This window comes from Eublepharis macularius, chromosome 3, assembly GCF_028583425.1.
Source record: "Eublepharis macularius isolate TG4126 chromosome 3, MPM_Emac_v1.0, whole genome shotgun sequence".
Taxonomy (NCBI): Eukaryota; Metazoa; Chordata; class Lepidosauria; order Squamata; family Eublepharidae; genus Eublepharis; species Eublepharis macularius.
In genome coordinates this window covers 85,789,304-85,808,056 of record NC_072792.1, presented here as the reverse complement: position 1 = coordinate 85,808,056, position 18,753 = coordinate 85,789,304, and the positions used below count along the sequence as shown (strand labels likewise).

The 18,753-nt window shown below is 41.2% G+C and overlaps 1 protein-coding gene across 1 annotated transcript in view; it reads right to left on the bottom strand.

The window, feature by feature from the left end:
- Positions 1–18,753, bottom strand: part of USP9X (ubiquitin specific peptidase 9 X-linked) — a 141,649-nt gene that overhangs the window by 3,517 nt on the left and 119,379 nt on the right. The window contains exons 37-44 of the mRNA XM_054973413.1: positions 11,823–12,048; positions 11,209–11,338; positions 9,739–9,924; positions 5,607–5,827; positions 4,192–4,280; positions 2,092–2,248; positions 1,529–1,741; positions 396–491 (exon numbers count right to left, since the gene is read on the bottom strand). Of these exons, the coding sequence (XP_054829388.1) occupies positions 396–491; positions 1,529–1,741; positions 2,092–2,248; positions 4,192–4,280; positions 5,607–5,827; positions 9,739–9,924; positions 11,209–11,338; positions 11,823–12,048 (1,318 nt within the window). The remainder of the gene's footprint in view (positions 1–395; positions 492–1,528; positions 1,742–2,091; positions 2,249–4,191; positions 4,281–5,606; positions 5,828–9,738; positions 9,925–11,208; positions 11,339–11,822; positions 12,049–18,753) is intronic.

The window sequence follows — 18,753 nt, the reverse complement described above, 5'->3', positions numbered from 1 at the left end:
CTATACAGCAGAGCACATAATTCTTTGAAAACGCGCAAGATTCTAGGCATAAGAGATAGAAGCATGATATGTGAGATTTCAATTTGTTCTGGATGCATCCAGCTGTATTGTGGAGACGACAAACTGACTTTGTCCACTGCACTGAGTGGGGCACTAATCTTCTAGAAGAGCAGCATATAAGTGCAGTTATTATTATTATCTGTAAGAACGCTGACATTTTCTGGCGGTCCATGTTTAATTTTACAAAAAGTTGAATAGATAGCCACTTTCCACAAAATGATTTTTTATAAGTGGGCACACAAGACCTCTTTAAAAACTGAACTCATATGCTGTAAGCACAGTGCTTAAGTGGTTGGGTTGTGAATAAGCATTTCTTCAAAGCAATCACTGCTCACCTGTTGATACTGGGAACCAGGTGAATGAGGATACAGTGGAGCATCTTCTGGTGGGGAGGACTCGTGCTCATCAGGGGCATCTGGATCATCTGGTTCCTATAAATGCAAACCACTCCCATTAAAATGAGTACCATCATTTTTCAAGTTACTCTTTCGTATTCTTTTGCATTACAATTTACTGAATGTTCAAAACTTAAGTTTATGAAAGTATATTACCAATAGCTCACATCATTAAAGATTACACACTGAGGGACCAAGTATTCACAGGGGAGCTCAGCCTCCCATATCCCCTCGGGTGTGGGGAGAAGAGTGGTAGGAAGGATACTGAAGGCAGCTCTAACCTGAGTAGCTCAGAGTGTGTCAATACATAGGAAAATTAACCTATTCCTCATGATGCATCAGTGGCTCTGAAACGTGAGTGTGTTGGGCAGAGTGAGATATTGGGGCTGGCTGTGCATCAGCTCAAGATCTGAGCAGCATGACTGAGATCCAGTTTTCATGAATAGAAAAGGGAAGCAATTTCTGCTGTTTCTTTCCTCCCTCTGAAGACATCCAACTCCTGTCTTCACAAGCTGTTCCTGTGGAGGTCTCCTGTCCCTCAAGAACAGCTTTTTGGGCCAGAGCAGCAGGAGTATGAGAAGTCATAATCTGGGGAGAGAAATCGCTTGGAGGATTTCCTCTTTCCGCTGATGCTGCTGAATAGGGGCAATAAAGATCAATCCTTTTTGCGCTGCTGGGGTTTTAAGCATGTCTAGAGTCACAATCCTATGGTAGAGCTTTGCAGCTTTCCCTCTTTCTCTTTCACAAAGTAATATAGCGAAGCTAAAAATATTGAAACAGCCCATCTTATTAAGACTAGAGAAGAAACCATGCTTGCCAATTAAGAGTACCTTTTGGAAGCCACTGGGGGGTGGGGGTGGGGGGAACTAATGCAAGACCAACAGTGCAATACCAAGCAGAAATGCATTCTTTGAAGTCAATGGGCTTAGAAGAATGTAATTCTGCCTAGGACTGACCTGCCATTTACCTCCCTTTAGTTCATTTAGGACTCTCTCCACATTAATTTTAGAAAAGTACAAATCAGAGTGACTGCAATTCAGAAAAAGCTACTAGAGATGCAAATTAGCTCTTACCTCTTCTGGACATAGTTCACAAGCCTTTGCAAGGGTCATTCTTGCACTGTGTGATCTTTCTAGAAAGTAACCATTTGATGTTTCATTACTCTGGACTGGTGGTGACCAGTTATTATATGTATACTGTGGATTGCCAGTGTATGGCCTACGCTCAAGCTCATCTCCAAGCCATTCTACTGCCCAAGTCCATTTTCTCTTCAGATCTCCATTGCTCTACAAACAAAGTAAATATTCACTATTTAATACATTTGTCAAATATCTTAGTTCAGCAGGTTTTGACAAGAATGTGTAGTTTGTTCAACTATCAGCCAAAAAAAAAAATTAAAGTAAAAAAGGATTTCTTACAATATAAATGAGTGGAAGAGGATTTGACATTTTACTATCTACTGGGTGGGGAAAGGGAGGATTTGATATTTTATTTGGGATAAAATATAGGTTAAAGCAGATGTATATGTGATTTTGCAGACCTTAGCGCTGCTATAACCACGCTTCCCACTAACCCTGTGAAAACAACTCTCAGTTGAATCAAAGCAGGATACAAATATTGAGATGAAAGGACTTACCTGTAAAATCTGGTAGGCTACAGGACAATTGCTGAAAAGTGCTACCATACACTTTATACATTGGTAAGCCCTTTTTTGATAATGGTTCTTAGAGCGCTGAATGGTATCGAAAAGCCCATCTCTATCATCTGGAATTCCTTTAAGTGCATTGTGAATCCTAGGGGAAAAGAGCCCCAAAACAGACCAAAAGATCAGAATTTCACATAGACTAGAAGCATGTAAATCAATATCACCATCATTTCAGCTAAACTTTAATTACAAAAATCGTTTTTTATCCTTGTACTACTATATACGATCTGCAATTTAACAATTAATTCCAAATAATTTTGAAAAAAATTATTTCTTAACCAGTTTGGTCTGGATGAGGATTTACCAATTCTTCCTTGTTTACCATATGTTATACACTAAGTTAGAACGGTACAAAGTTTAAGTGGTAAAAACATGTTTTCCTAAGAAACACTGGACTGGATTCCACAATAAATCTCCACCAACAGAAGGCATTTTCACCAAGCAAAAATGACCTCTCTGTTGTCCCCACTTGCTTCCCACCCCCAGCTGTAGCTCAAAATGCTATTCCTGTGGGAGAGAATGCCCTGGAACAGTACGAGGGAGTATTCAACAAGGGTCACCCACACTTCCATTAGCTGGAATTTACCACAGGATCCAACCCACTACACTGATCCTGGTTAGGCAAGCTCCACAAAATTTCAACAGACACTAGAAAAGTACACATACAAGTCTCATTCAGATGTAAAACTAAAATGGACAGGAAAGAACACCAGTGTTATGTAGTGGTTAGAGTGTAGGATCTGGGAAACCCAAGTTCAAATCTCCACTCTGCTATGCAAGCTTGCTGAGTGACCTTGGGTCAGTCACCCACTCTCAACCTAATCTACCTTATGGAGTGGTTGTGAGGAAAAAACAGAGATGGGGAAAATGTTGTACAGCCACTTTGGATTCTCAATGAAGAGAAAATTGGGTATAGATTGAAGTAAATAAAGGCTAGCCTTACTCTAGATCTGCATGTACTGAAGCACATTCAAGTACTGAATGTTCAATTATGGAGCCAGAATACGCATGTATTACAGTTAGAGAACTTAAGAGGACACATGCAAGGCAATGAGATTTTTGGTCAAGGGTTTAAATCACCTGGGATCACTTCAGTCTGAAGTGCCCAATTTTCTGCAGCACTTTTTTTATTTGATCAAAAATACATTAAGTTATTTATAGAAGTTATAATAGTCAATACATCAAACTGTGCCTATGATTCACCATTTTTATTTGGACAATTCATTTTAAAAAGTGAAAATATTAAAAGACCACATAAGTAAAACAGTGTGGTTTATCTGCCCACATTACACATACCCAAAACTTCCAATACTCCCCTCCGCCCCACCAGAGAAATGTTTCTGTATCTATTTCACCCAGTATATTTAACCACTCAGCAAACTCCTACCAACATGGGTAGGTAAATAGTGAAACACAATTTTGAATCAGTATGAAATACTATCAGATTGCACTTTACCCCAGATAAATTACTTATCTGCCCCATTTTAGTCCACATCCCTCAAGTTCTCTTCATCCTCTATTATTGATAATTTGACTGACTATCACTGTTCTAATTGGTTGTGAAAAACTGCAACAAATTAACTGGGATAAGAGAGAATAGCAGTTCTTACCTCCTTTTCTCATCAAACCTTTATACATCCCCCCTCCCCACAAACTACTGTTGAGGGCTGAACGACTCTCCAGAGCAGTAAGTAATGTGGCTCAAGGAGCTGCAGCAAGGAGGAGTGGGTCAAAATTGCTGTTGCTCAATTCAAACAAGGTCTGTGAATGGTCAAAAGCTCATGCCAGGGTTTGTACGTCCATGTCCATGTAGGTTAGAGATCAAGCACAATTTCCCTTTGTTTATATTCTGCATACTTCAGTTGTATTTCCCACATGTTGTCATTACAGCTATTTTCAATACTACTTAAGGCTTTGTTGGACAAATCCAGAAAAATAATAACATCTACTATTCACCCTAACACAAGGGTTCTCACACAGTTATCCCACATCTGAAAGAACAGTGTTGAACACAAGAATTCCAGTGCTAACCTGTGAGTTTGCCAAGAGTCCTCAATTAGCAAGATCTGCAGAAGCAGATCTAAGTAAGGCCGAAGTTCATATGTATAAGAATATGCAACCTGAAAAAGAACAAAGTGTGAGGAAAACATACAAGCCATAACAAGGTGTATTACAGGGTAAAGCAAGATGTTTGGGTTTTTAAAGAGTTAAGACTGGGTTATCAAGATCCAACTCAGGTTTCCATGGCCACACAGCTGTGTGGAATGGCTTTTAAGACTTGTAAAAATAAAAGTCAGCCCAAATTAATCAATTAATTAATGAAGTGTTTGCCTTTCTCACTGAGATCCAGGGTAGATGACACACTGCAAGTCACGATCAACAGCTAGTACATTCAATCAACAAATACAATACAATCAACTGGTAAGACATTCAATGTAGGGTGGCAGGGTTGCAGAAATTTGACAAGCCTAAATCTGAACTCAGAGGTGGAACATTGCTGAAACAAAGCATTAAGTAATTAAGCATGAAATCTTTAAAAATTCAGCAACTACCCAGTAGGAGCATATCTACAACAACAGTCAGTAGATGGCAAATGGGATCTGAATGCTGGGGTAGGGGGAGGAAGGGCTCCTGCCTTCCTCCGAAGCCATTGTTCTGTGCCAAAACAGTGTACCGGGGAGAGGGGGCAGTATTTCCCTGTTTTTGTGCTCCATATGGAATATTCTGTCCAGGGAACCCACAGTCAACTCTTTAAAAATCTAGTCTGGCCTGCATAAAAGCTAAAGCTAACACTACTTGCAAACAGTAAAATGCCACAAAGAGAGTATCACAAATCATAAAAATTATTCTAGGTTTGTTAAGTAACGTTTTATGACTTCATGAGAAAATTTTTATAGTAACTACTGAACAAGTTCAAGATATTTTGCCTCATTAAATCAAGATTACACCCAACAAGATAACACGTGAAACAGCAGTAATTCATTTTTAAAAATAATCCTCACATTATGCTATTTTTAATATTGCTTATTCAAGTATTTACCTTTTGATAATCTAGTATGAAATATGCTACACTTACGTGTGAAGTTGTTTCTCATCAATACAGTCAAGTACTAATTTCAAAATTCTACATGCTGCAGCTCTCTGACTTCAGAAGAACAGATTGTGCAGTAACAGCCATCTTCCTCAAAGCAGGGCGAGGAAAGAGGAATATAAAGCTGTGAGCTTCTCCAGCCACTGTTAATTCTACCAGAAGCTGCTAGAATTAATCCACTTTTTTTCAACAGAATTCTAAAGTCAAAGTGAATAAACCCTTAGGGCTGACATGCAAGAATACTGAGGGAAACTTAAGCGATTTCACGTTCTTGAATAAGACATCATTTAGGTGACATCGCTGCATACAAATCGCTTCAACAAATATACTTTTTTTCTATTCTTCATTTTTTTACCTGCCAAAGTAATTCACTGAGGACTGTAGATGAGAACTGAGGATTCTCCCAGCAGCAGAAGCGAAGTAGCTTGATGGTCTCTTCTGAGTTACTGCAGTCTTCAATTATTTTTTTCACATAACTAGTTCGCACAAACAAAATGTCTGCCACATTCTGCTGCAGTGCCATTATCGGTTGTGATAAATTAGGATCACCATAGGGGTTGCTAAGTGGAGGATTACCTATGAAGAAACATTTATTGTTAGCTTTGAACTGCAAAAATCTATAGGGTACTATATATCTATCCATTATGTAATCTTCTGAGATTGCTTCATGGAATATTCTTATGGTACATTAAATATATTTGATAAGGAAACTTGGAAGAATGAAAGCTAGCCCTTTCTGCTACTTTGCAACTAGTGGTGGTGGAAAGTGGCCTCAACTCATGGCTGACTTATGGAAACCCCTGGTAAGATTTTCAAGGCAAGACACTCACAGAGGTGGTTTGCCACTGCCTGCCTCTGCATAGCGACCTTGGTCTTCTTTGGACGTCTCCAATCCAATTACTAACCAAGGCCAACCCTGCGTAGTTTCTCAAATCTAACAAGACCGCGCTTGCCTGGGCTATCCAGGTCAGGGCACTAGCACTGACAAAATATGGACTAACAATTGTATAACGTTTAACAAAATGATGTTTTAAAGTAACAAGAGTTATAAAACAATTAGCTCCAATATCTCACAGGTATTTTGCTGGAGCACCAATCTTCAGACAAGGCTAAGTATTTCTACTATCCAAAGCTGTGAGCATGGAGCAAGTCTGGGCTCCTTCACCCTTCCAAAGCTACTTGGAAAGATCAAGTTTAGACAGACAAGTTTTAGTATTTAGCAACTTGTTTTATTACTTGTTGCCTGAAGAGAATGCTTCTTGTTTTGTGGAGACTCTCCTTAATTAATAAACTTATCTTTTATTAAACTGAAATCTGGAATTCATGTCTTATGCATGAGTACACCATAGAAATGAACTGGAGATGGGAAAGTGTGGCCTTTGAGAAATGGAGAGTTTTCAGGCTTATAAATAACTTGAACTGCATTCTGCCTGCCTGGTCTCTGGAGTAGCTCTGGGTCAGCACTCAGAGCTGAGAGGTGTGAAGCGTGGGTTCGTGCAAGGTGGAGGCCAAGTCTTGTGAGTCAATCTCAGCCACAGTTGAACATAGCATTTCCAAAAAGAAATTCTACTCTTTATCTTGAGGGCATTCTTTTGTGGTCCATACCAGTAGCACTTTCTCCACTTTGACCCGCAAAAGAATACTGAAAATATGGACAACCACCTTTAGGAAACAAGTGGGTTCTGTGAGCCATATTCCATGGCCCTTGTGGCTACCTTTTTCTTAAGAGCATGGAGAAATTTTTTAGCTGTCAGGAAGTAAGTAGCTGCAAGAGCCATCAATGCATTTCTTTTTATTTCACGTTTTTTAAAAGGCAGGAAACTTCTAAGTCCTAAGAAAAAGGTCCACAGAACATATGCATGGTCTGACTCTAATAAAAAAAAAAAGAAGAAGAACAAGAGTTTCTTTTCCTGAGCCTCTGGGAACATGGACTGCATGACTTTGACCTCTGAGCACTCTCCTCTGCCCACACCCCAGCGGACAGAGGTGACAGTTTGGATAGGCAGAACTTTGTATGCAGTCTTCAAAGGCAAATCCATGCAGAAATCATTGCTACAATCCAATCTGAAACTCATCCTTCAGGTACAGTGTAATATTGTTCAGAAAAACCATTTCTCAAGTTAACTAATTCGCTGAGTCTTTCACCATCATCATTTTGGCCTGGACTGAATTTACTCTTACCCAGTTCATTACAACCTCCAGAAAGTAACTTCTGGAGACTTCCACTATTTCAACAGGTTTAGAATAAAATGACACAGCAGTCACCATTGGCCTACTGACAACATCCACTCTATACCCCTGGACGCTCATGCCCAGCGGTTTCATGCAATGTTAAAAAGCTTTGGAGTACCCCTCTTACATAAAGGATGGGGGCCACTATAAAACATGGGTCTCACTTTTGTGACACGAAAAGGCGTCTTTGGGTCTAACCAGATGTGACAATTCAAAAGTGTGCATTTACAGATCATGCCTGTCTTGTCAGAAAAGGATGGGGTGAAGGTAACAGGAGAAACCACCCAGGAAGGGTATTCCTCCTTCCTGGCAGTGGGGCTGCCTTTCACACATACTGCATATCCAGCATCTTTGATTTATGATCATCTCCAGTGAAGACAGATTTGCTTACCATAATTATTTCTTATTCTTCACTTTCAACTACTAGCAGACAAGAGCAGAAAAAAGCCAGCTACAAGAGGCAAGTGAATGAGGCAGCAACCTCTCTTCTTCTTTTCCGTCTCCCCAAATTACCCTGGGAAATTTTCTGCAAGCTTTTATTGGGGGGGGGGGGCGAATCAAAGCAGTGTTTGAGTTGTAGGAGAAGACAGATTTGCAACCCTCTAGCTCTCTCCCCCCCCCCCCAAATATCGACGACAGAGGAATGAGCTGGCCAGCAAGAAATGGAAGGGGCCTGTGGGTTGCCAAATGAAGGTTGAGTACAGGAAAGTAAACAGCAGCAGTGCTTCAGTCTTTTGGCTCCTAAATGGTGAGCATACAATTTAATAGCAGCAAATCTAAAGGTCTAGCCAGATGGACAGGATACTTACGATACCTGTAAGTATACATGTGTAAAACTTCACATCTGGTTAGGCTCTGAGTCACTGAGAAGTTCAGGAGAATTAACATGGTTCAATTCCTCATCTCTCTTTTCTTGAAGGCCATCAGCCTGGGTAGTCAAAGTAGCCTCAGTTCTGAAACTGGGTCTGAAGGCCTACTAAAATGGATCCAGACAATCCAGACAAATTACACACTCAATTCCACTCCTTCAACCCCCTTATGTAAAAAGACCATGTTAGAAACCAGCCTGTTATTACCTTTGTGAGTTGGTCTAATTTCCCCTTCTGCGTCTTTCAAAGTAGATGGCACATCCTTCTACCAGATATGCACTTACTATTTAAGTGACCAGGCCAACTAAACTGTTCTGGGCTCTGCAAACCTGCACCAGGGGAATGTCCATATTAAGAAGTCTGGGACATGCTCAAGTGGGGAACTATTATTTGGCATTGGAGGAAAGGGGTGAGGCTGGGTAATATGCATGATTATTCCCCAGGACTGTCTGCATAATTCCTTTTCCCTCCTGAACTGTAGAGCTGGGTATGCATTTGTGTGTGCTCATTAAACTGCTTTTAGCGCTCTGAATGTTGCCTTGCCCTGAATAGTTCTGCAATTACGGTTGTTTGCCTCATTTCATTACACCTGCTTATTCTATTGAGTTTTAAACCTCAATTGAGACCACATCATCAGGGAGAAGCAGCAGCAAAAAGAGCAGCTTTGTTTGGGCTATCCTTGCCTCATATGGGAGAAGAAACTGAGCTTCTTTCAATACAGCATCACTGCTGATACAATCTCATGCCTAACTGAAATATACGTGCTCTTCTAGGATGTCACATTTTTGTAACTTTTCCTCATGCCTTAACTACTCCAGCAGCAGCCTGGTGAGGTAGAAAGGAGTTACCTGCATTGAGCGCTTTAAGTACCAGAAAAAAAGTTTCTTCTCTGTATCAAGTTAGCAGATGATGTGTTCTAGTGCAAGGGGGTTCTCCTCAGAAGGCAGCAATTCAAACCTGCACAATGTACAACTGCTCCTAACTAAGAGGTATAGAGTATGTAAATAATGGTTGCTGTTTCTGCTAAGGAAGGGTCAGGTCAAAGGAACTCAGCTTATTACTGCATCAGATAGGAATCTATTTGGGAGTCCTTCCTCTCATGGATGTTGCTTCAGAGAGACTTTTGTCTTGCCACTCTCCAAAGAAGAGGGATCCTACTGGCCTGATGACTGACACCTCCTGAGAGTTGCAACTTATAATTGACAGAAGAAAGATCGCAGTTTGTATTTTAAATTTTTCCTTATTGTTACTCATATATGACAGTTGATTCTTTGAAATAAATAAAGGTAATGTAATAGATATATTGAGTTATATATACAGTAAACAATCACAGCATACATTTCATCACTACTATTTTCTGTTGATAAATTAAAAAATTAACTGTACCATTTATAGAAGACTGCATCCGTGATGACACATTGCAACAACGGATTAGCTGGGATACCACAGTGTACAATTTGCCCAGTTCAGCATATTGGTACTTGATTGGAGGACCAGGACCTTCATCTAGAGCCACGAGCATAAATGTTGCAGGTACACTGAGCTTTAAAAGTTGTGTTTTTTCTGCTACACCTACAAGGAAATATGGAACAAGGGAAAAATAATTAAAATGCAATGTTAAATACATGTTATTTTATTAAACTAACTTTTTTACTCTCACTTAATGTACAACTATTGAAGCAGTCATTTTTTTAGCAGAGTAAGTAATAAAGGATATTTTATTAAATATATCAGTGTCAACAGTACAACACATTAAAAGGTATGCGTGGGGGAAGGAGTGAAGGTTAAGCCATGGGAAGTTCAATAACCAATAATATCTAGTACCCTAATTTTTTACTTCTCCAACCACATTTCAGAAAGTTGTTTACATTTGGGAAACCCACCAATGAGTATTCAGTGTGAATGCCAAGTATGATACTATTCTCTCAACAATCCAGCTAGACAAATTTCTGATTTAACAAGCTTTAAATATGTTCAATCCTTGAGCATGTCTGACCAGGCAAGGAAGATCACCGAACTGATGAGCTAAATCTTAGATAAGGACTCATATGCCCCCTGTGAATACTCCTTTAGCCCATGCACCTATAGGCAGATTAGGAATGGGCCAGTTAACAGTGACAAGAATGGGAAGAGAGTTTATAGGGAGTATGTGATGTAAGCTTGAGTTGTTAAGTCTAGAAGCTTCTCAGGTTTGGTCAAACAAGCTCAATTATTGCCTTGCATAGCTCCTTGCACACAGGGCTCAGGTGCTTTTCTTAGCAGTGCCTGCCTAGGAACTGCAAAGTTCCCTTGAACTTTTAAAAACAACATTTGGGAGCTTTCCATGCTTCCTTTTATTTCAGATCACTGCCTTAAATACCTGACGTACCAACTACTAAATTACTGGTTTCAAACATTTCACACACAGAAAATCCATTCCAATCAACCTGCCTTCCATGGTAACCCTGACTACTGTTATTATCTGAGAAGAAAGGACACACTTTTAGAACTTCTCACTGCCTTGTATAAGCTGAATGGGCACCCTAAGACATCTAAAACTCCCTAGCATATGTGAATTTGATAGAAGTAGGTAAGCTGTCTTTCAAGAAAACTTACCCACCATTACTACTCTTCTCACAGGGAGGGCGGGACAAGGTTTACGGGTACAGAGTTTCAAACCACTACTTTAAGTAACAATTTGTATATCATTAAATCTAGGGAACTATATAGAAGATCTGACACAAAGACTTGTATATATTTAGATAGATAATATGAACAAAGGTGAAGGGAAGAGATAACAAGACTTCAAGCAAATGCAGTTATATGAATACGTCAGATTAATGTGTGAAAATTTTAGGATGAAAGATAGCACATTACCTAAATTGGCATACATCACGAAGAGATTGAAATATTGTTGCAGATGGCGTCCATGCTCAGACACTTCCCTTCTAAGAAGATTCAGTACGGCTCTCAGCAAGTGATCACTCAAACTTAAGTTGTCATAGGCCTACAAATCAAAAAGCATGATAACTTTAAGAGGCTCCAGTGACTGAACATATATGAAACTATCTACTTGAAGATAAGTTACACTGCTCTTTTTAGATAACAAACTACACTTGAGATATACATGCTTGAAAACAGAATATAATGAAACCTGCTTAATGTTTAATTACATCAAAATGATGATGAAATTTACTCTTTTGCTGTGATTGAACTATTCAATTTTGACAGCATGTGGTGTAAGGGAGTGATGTGTTAAAATTTACCTTTGACTTCCCAACCTAATTACATGATATGAGATTTGCAGATGCCAACTAATCACCTTCAATAATGTAATCAAGTCCATACCACATAAAATCAATAAATTCCCTAACATGTTGTTGAAGACTAAGGTTCTTTTCTATCGAAAAGGAATTATGGTAGTTCTAATATATACTGACAATTTTTAATAGCTCTCGCATGTTGTGTTCTGGATGTAGAACTAAGCATACCTGACTAGATGGTCCAGGTGAAGCAAAAGGTGAAGGACACGGCCCATCTTGCAATGAAAAATGTGCAATAAATACTATAAGCTTTGCAAAAGCCCCTCTCACTTCAGCACTCGGGCATTCCAAAAGATATTCAGAGAACCGATTTGAAACATTGAAAAGGACATTGTGTGCAAACCAAAAACGTACATTCTTGCTGTGACGAAGGAGTATGCACAAAGCATCATACCTAAAGCAAAAATATTAAATGAACAGCATCACTAGATTTTCAAGAAGACAGACATGTCAAGGTAGACAGCTCAGTTATATAGCACTGTGTTAAGCAGTGGATCATTCAAACAGACTATTCATGCATATAAGGGGACCTCTTCTAGAACTACTATTTATAGTGCAACACTAGCTATTTACCTGTAACTAAAAAAAACAGTTTCACTTACATGTAACTGTTGTTCATCTAGGTCTTCCATGCAGGCACACATGGGACTGCGCACACGCAGACCTGCCGATTCTGGAGATTTCCAAAGCTCAAGAACACCAGGGGTCGCTCTTGCCTCTCAGCGCGTATGCATGGCTGTCTTTCCTGCCAAAAACAACTCCTAAGAGGCAGAGTACCCTTGACATACCCTCAGTCCTCTTTCGCTGCCCTACAGCAAGGTAATTACCAAGAGAGTTAGCAGGGAAGGAGGGAGGGCATGTGTGCCTGTATGGAAGACCTAGATGAACAACAGTTACAAATAAGTGAAACACTGTTTTTCATCTACGGTCTTCCTGTGCAGTCTGACATGGGAGATCATAAAGCTTAATGCCTGGGTGGAGGTGTTGCAGACTTGTCACAGAAAGATTGACTACAGAACTGCTGTGCCCACCGCTGTCTCCTTTCTGTCTAGGATGTCCAGCGCATAGTGTTTAATAAAGGTGTCGGCTGAGGCCCATGTCACCGCCTTGCAGATGTCTTGGAAAGCGACACCTTTCAGAAGAGCCGCTGACGACGCTTGGGACCTAGTAGAATGGGCATGAACCTCCAGAGGACAAGGTAAGTTAGCAGTGTTATAACACGTTAGTATTGTTTGGACCACCCATCGAGATATGGTTTGAGATGTTGCCTAAAAAAACTAAACTCTTTTATCCCGAAAAACACAAGAATAAATTGGAGTCCACCCTAAAGGGTTTCACTCGGTCCAAATAAAAGAGAATCACCCAACGAACATCTAATGAGTGAAGGGCTTTTTCCGCTAAGTTCGTATACGGAAGAAAACTGGTAAAGCTATCTCTTGAGAAAGGTGAAAACTAAAATGGCAACAAGAGTGCAATGCTCTAATTTCTCCTGATCAATGGAAAGAAATTTGGTCTTCCTCAACATTAAAATCTAAAGCAATAAATATTAAACTTCAATCATTTACAATTCTCACTCGCTGGTATCTAACCCCAAAGAAACTATCGATTATAACCTCAAAATATTTGCCTATGTGCTGGAAAAACTGTGGCAATATAGGCACATTTGCTCATCTTTGGTGGCAATGCCCTAAAATAAATGCATTCTGGCTAGAAATATTAAAACAAATAAAACTAATAACGAATTATGATATACCACTGGACCCTTTATTAATCTTTTTAAATCTTTGGCAAAACCAAAACATACCATCCTCACAGAAAAAGTTAATCAACAACCTATTAACTATAGCAAAATCTTCAATAGCTTACTTTTGGAAAAAACAAACACCACCACCAATCTCCTATTGAGACTCTCCAAAAGTATGGGACCAACTTACCATAGACAAAATAACAGAAAATCTACCTAGCACCTCGCAAACGCCCAATTTCTATGAAAAATGGTGGCATTTTCTAGACTACATAGATAGGACAGAAGCAAATCCTCCAAATCATTTATACCAAAACATTTTGGATAGTTAGTTCACAAGCTAATTTGCTTCAAAGGAATATTGTTTATCACTTTTAATTGTAAAGACTACAAACCATTGCATTTTGTTATCAAAACTTATATGTAAACAACTTTATTGTTACCTTTCTACATTACCTTTTATATTTACTGTCTAAGATTTAATGTTTGATGTTGTTTATTATGTTAATAAATGAAAATTTATAAAAACTAAAAAAAAAAGGTGAAAACTAGACACCACCTTGGGCAAAAACTCAACTTTAGTTCTGAGAACTTCCTTTTCAGTATGAATCTTTAAATAAGGGGGTTTGCAGGATAACGCAGCTAACTCCCCCACCCTCCTAGCTGAAGTGACGGCTACAAGGAAAGTCACCTTCATGGAAAGAAAACATAGTGGGCATGTGGCCAAGGGCTCAAATGGTTTAGACATTAACCTAGTCAAAACCAAAGGTAAGAACCACTGGGAAACAATGGCCTTAACAGGGGGGAACAAGTTATTTCAGAAATAACTTAGCTGTACAATGAGAAAAAAACGTTTTGCGGTCCATTGGGGGGTGGAAAGCAGAAATGGATGCCAGATATACTTTGATCGAACTGTTAGCTAACCCTTTCTGTTTAAGTTCCCATAAAAAAATCAAGAATTTCAGGAAGGGAGGAAAGAAAAGGATCTGACTCCCCCTATCCCGGCACCACAAAGTAAATTTGTCTCACTTAAGTGCATAGGACTGACGGGTAGACAGTCGCCTAGCATTTTGCAGAATATGAGTCACTTCTGAGGAGAAAGAGTGTCCTGTCTGATCAGCTAAGCTGTCAGTCTGAGTTTCCCTCTGTTGTGGTGAAGAACCCCCCTCCAGGACAGAAGGTCCAGTGCTATCGGGAGGCTATACATGCAAGAATGCAACTGCAGGAGGCTGTGAAACCATGGCTGACACAGCCAAAATGGGGATATCAAGATGACTGATGTCCTGTCCCTTTGAATTTTGCTGAGGACTCTGGCCCGAAGAGGAAACGGAGGAAATGCATAAAAAAGGTGTCCTGACCACCTGAGTTGAAACGCATCCCCACGAGACTTTCAGCCTATGCCTCCTCTGGAGCAAATGTCGTGAGCCTTGCAATTCTCTTCCGAAGCGAAGAGATCTATGTTTGGAAACCCCCAGTCGGAGAAGACAGGGAGCAATACTTGTCCTGGAGGGAACACTCGTGATTGTCCCCTTGCAGTCTGCTCAGATGGTCTGCCACTGAATTCTCCACCCCGGGGATATGAACAGCCTGTAGCCATACCGAATGTTCTATGGCCCACATCCAGAGTCTCACTGCCTCACTGCACAGAGTCACAGACGCCGTGCCCCCGTTTGTTTATATAGAACATTGCAGTGATATTGTCTGTAAGGATCTGGATGGACTTGTTCCTCACAGTACCTGAAAAGGAGATGAATGCATATAAACACTGCCTTCAATTCTAGCAAGTTAATATGCTTATTACTTCCCAAAGCGCTGCACACACTGTGGGCGTACGATCCCTCACAATGGGCCCCCCAACCTAAATGAGAGGCATCAGTAGTGACCAACACCTGAGGTTGTCTACAACCAAACTCTACGCCTTTAAAGAGGTTCGAGTCATCCAACCACCAATCTAGGGAGACCATAATTTTTCTGGGGACAGTAAGTCTCTTTCGTTGAGAATCCCTTTCAGGAGAAAAAACAGAATTAAACCACCTTTGCAATGGCCGCATATATAGCCTAGCCAGTGGTACTACCGCAGTAGTAGAAGCCATGCAGCCCAACAAAATTTGTATGAATCGAACAGACTGGAAACGGCATTTTCTTAGTCTGTTAATGAGTCTTGATCTTCAAGACTCTCTCCTCAGGTAAGAAACCCGCATCTCTGATGCCATCTAGGATGGTTCCTATAAACTGAAGTGATCTAGTAGAGGTCAGTTTAGATTTCTTTTGGTTACATTTTGTAAAGACTCTTGGAGCAGTAGCTAGCCCAAAAGGCAACACCCTGTATTGGAAGACACGATGGTCATAGAAAAAATGGAGGAATTTCTTATGTTCCAAGAATATTGAAATACGGAAGTAAGCGTCCTTTAAATTTAAAACTGCAAACCAGGAATTGGAAGGTAACAAGGTTAAGACCACTTGTAGAGTAACCATCTTAAACTTACGGACTCTAATGAATTTAATTCAGGTTCCTGAGATCTAGGATGGGTCTATGACCTCCATCCTTCTTTTCCACCATAAATAAGTTAGAATAAAACCACAACCAAGAAGATCGATCCATAACTTCCTCAATAGCACCTTTATCTAAAAGTGCTGAAAGTTCTGATAGTACTTCAGCTTGAGGAGTCTCAGAAGTAAACACAGGGAGTTATAAATATAGTAACTGCACTAACTCAACTTTATAACCACATTTAACTATAGCAGTAACCCAAACATCTGAAGTAATCGAATACCATTCAGCCCAGTATGCACTCAGCCTGACCCCAAACAGAGGGTCAGGACCCTGTAATTGTCAGAATTGTTTATGTATCAGGGGCTGCTCTTTGGCTTGCTGCTGATGAGCGCCTGGTTTATTTCTTTGATTCTGCCTTCATCTGGAGAATGAGGACTGCGGGCTTTGATAAGGCCTGTGGGACTGGTAAGCATACCCATGGTATGGCTGGTAGCGCTGCTGACGGCCTCTTTGAAAAGATCGATAGTACGATCTGGTTGACTGCAGTTGACGCTGGGGAAGGACTCCGCAAGATCGAACTGTAAGGTGATTGGTTCGTTTCTTGGAGAAGTATTCATCCTTTTTCGCGGAGAATAACATGGTCCCCTCAAAGGGGAGATCCTCCACTTTATTCCTGGTGTCAGCAGGAAGTGCTGTCGTTGTCAGCCAAGCATAGCAACGTAGGAATACTGCCGAGAGCAAAGATCTAGCAGAGGTGTCCGCCGCTTCCTCTTGTATGACCCTGAGGAAAATCTTCTGATCCTCTGGTAATTTGGGTATGAAGGTCACCACTTTCTTCCATAACAAAAGCTGATAAGCGGCCATCATTGCAGCATAATTCGCCACTGTCATACCAAAGGCAGCTGAGGTATAAAATGTACGCCCCATTGCATTGATCTTTTTACTATCCTTATCTGAAGGAACCGAAAGTGAACCTTGCTTAGGTTTAGCTTGCATCTCCTCTGTCACTAATGAGGGAGGAGGATGAGCTGAGAGGAATGGGCAAAGGTAATCTTTTGTATGATACAGATTTTCCACCTTCCTGTTGGTAGCCGGGGCAGATGCAGGCTTCAAATTCAATCCTTTCCACAGATTTACAAAGCCATCAATCAGTGGGAAGGCGACTGTGGGGGCAGAGCCCCAATATATATGTTGCAAAATCTTGTCAGTGAATTTCGTCTCTGTGGATGTCACCTCTATCTCTAGTGCTTTACCCGTCCACTGGAGCAGTTCATTATATGCCCTGAAGTCATCAGTAGGAGATGCTTCCTCCAAAGGACCAATCTCTCTATCAGGGGATTAAGATAAAGGAGAATCACTAGCCCGAGTATGTTCAGTGTCCCTCGTCACCTCTGCTTCAAATGGTAGTGGGGTTCTTCTTGACCCCGCATAGGAGTGGGCTCATAGAGAAGAAGATCTAGAGCCTCTCCTATAGGGACGGTCCGAGTAAGAGGAACCCTCCCTATGGTGATAAGAGGGCTTGTTCATCAATCAAGTGATCATCTCTCGAACGACTTCTGTAAGAGTAGGGGCTGTGCTGATGTCTGGACCGAACACGTTGCTCCCTGGATGATTCAGGTGACCAAGACTCATGGGAGGGTGATCTAGGATGCCCTGATGGAGTGGGGGGTTTCTCCACAAAAATCATATCCTCATCCTGACTTGCTTTGTGGGGAGTACTACGTGATGAGGAATGGTCTCCTGAACCTCTGTGCCTCTTATCCGAAGGCTCGGAACCGACTGCCTCTGTCGGAATCGAAGGAGAGGTCAAAAGCATACTCTCCAATACAGCCTTGTCTTGTTTAGATGAATGTTTCCGCTTCTTGTTCTTCTTTTCAAGACTGGATCCAGGTGCCCCTGAGGCCGGAGTCGGATCCGAAAGTTTCAGAACCGAAGGGGGATCCTCCTGATGTCGAATCGGTGGCGTAGTAGCTGGCACCGAGGGTGTTCAACTCTGAGGAGCCTTCTGGTCGAGTGTCCTCCGAGGAGATGGAGAAACCGCTGTCGAAGTCGAAGGTAGCTGACTTGCATAAGTCTTTGGAACCGAAGGCCTCCGTTCCAAACGTGGAGCCAGTTCCGATGAGCTTCGAACCAAGGTGGCAATCGATTCCGAGGGTCTCAGTTCTGAATGACTCGGCGAAGGTTGGGAGCGTGGCGTTTTTGAGCCCATGGACCCCGGGCTAGGTCGAGTAGCAGATCCGGACGAAGCAGGTGAAGGTGCTGTAGCCGGTTAATCCATGGCAGCCATAGCTCGCTTCCAGAGGGAGGCTTGTAGTTGGCCCGCCCGCACTGCCCTGACCTTAGGAGTAAAGGCTTGGCAATGTTTACAGGCTTGGGTGTTATGAGTTTCGCCCAAACAGTACAAACAACTGGAATGGCCATCCAACCTTGTCATTTTTCTCTCACAGGAAATGCAACATTTGAACAAAGCTGTTTCAGACATCACGACAATAAAAAGAGCTGGAAACCTCTACCATCAGTGGTGAACGAGAAACTGAGGGTACGTCGGGGGCGCTCCGGCTCTTAGGGGCCATTTTTGGTGGGAAAGACGGCCGCACATGCGCGCTTAGAGGCCAGAGCACCCCTTGGTGTTCTTGAGCTTTGGAAATCTCCAGAATCGGCGGGACTGCACAGGAAGACTGTAGATGACCCAATGTGTTCAATGACAATTATTCCAATGTCAGCATATATAGAAATGCAGCCTTACAGTGTGGTATCGTGCCAAGCAGATACACACTATTAACTTAGAACATTTATCCCCTTGTCCTCCCTCAAAATGGACCCAGAAAACAAAACCTAAAAACAGAAAAACAGACACAATG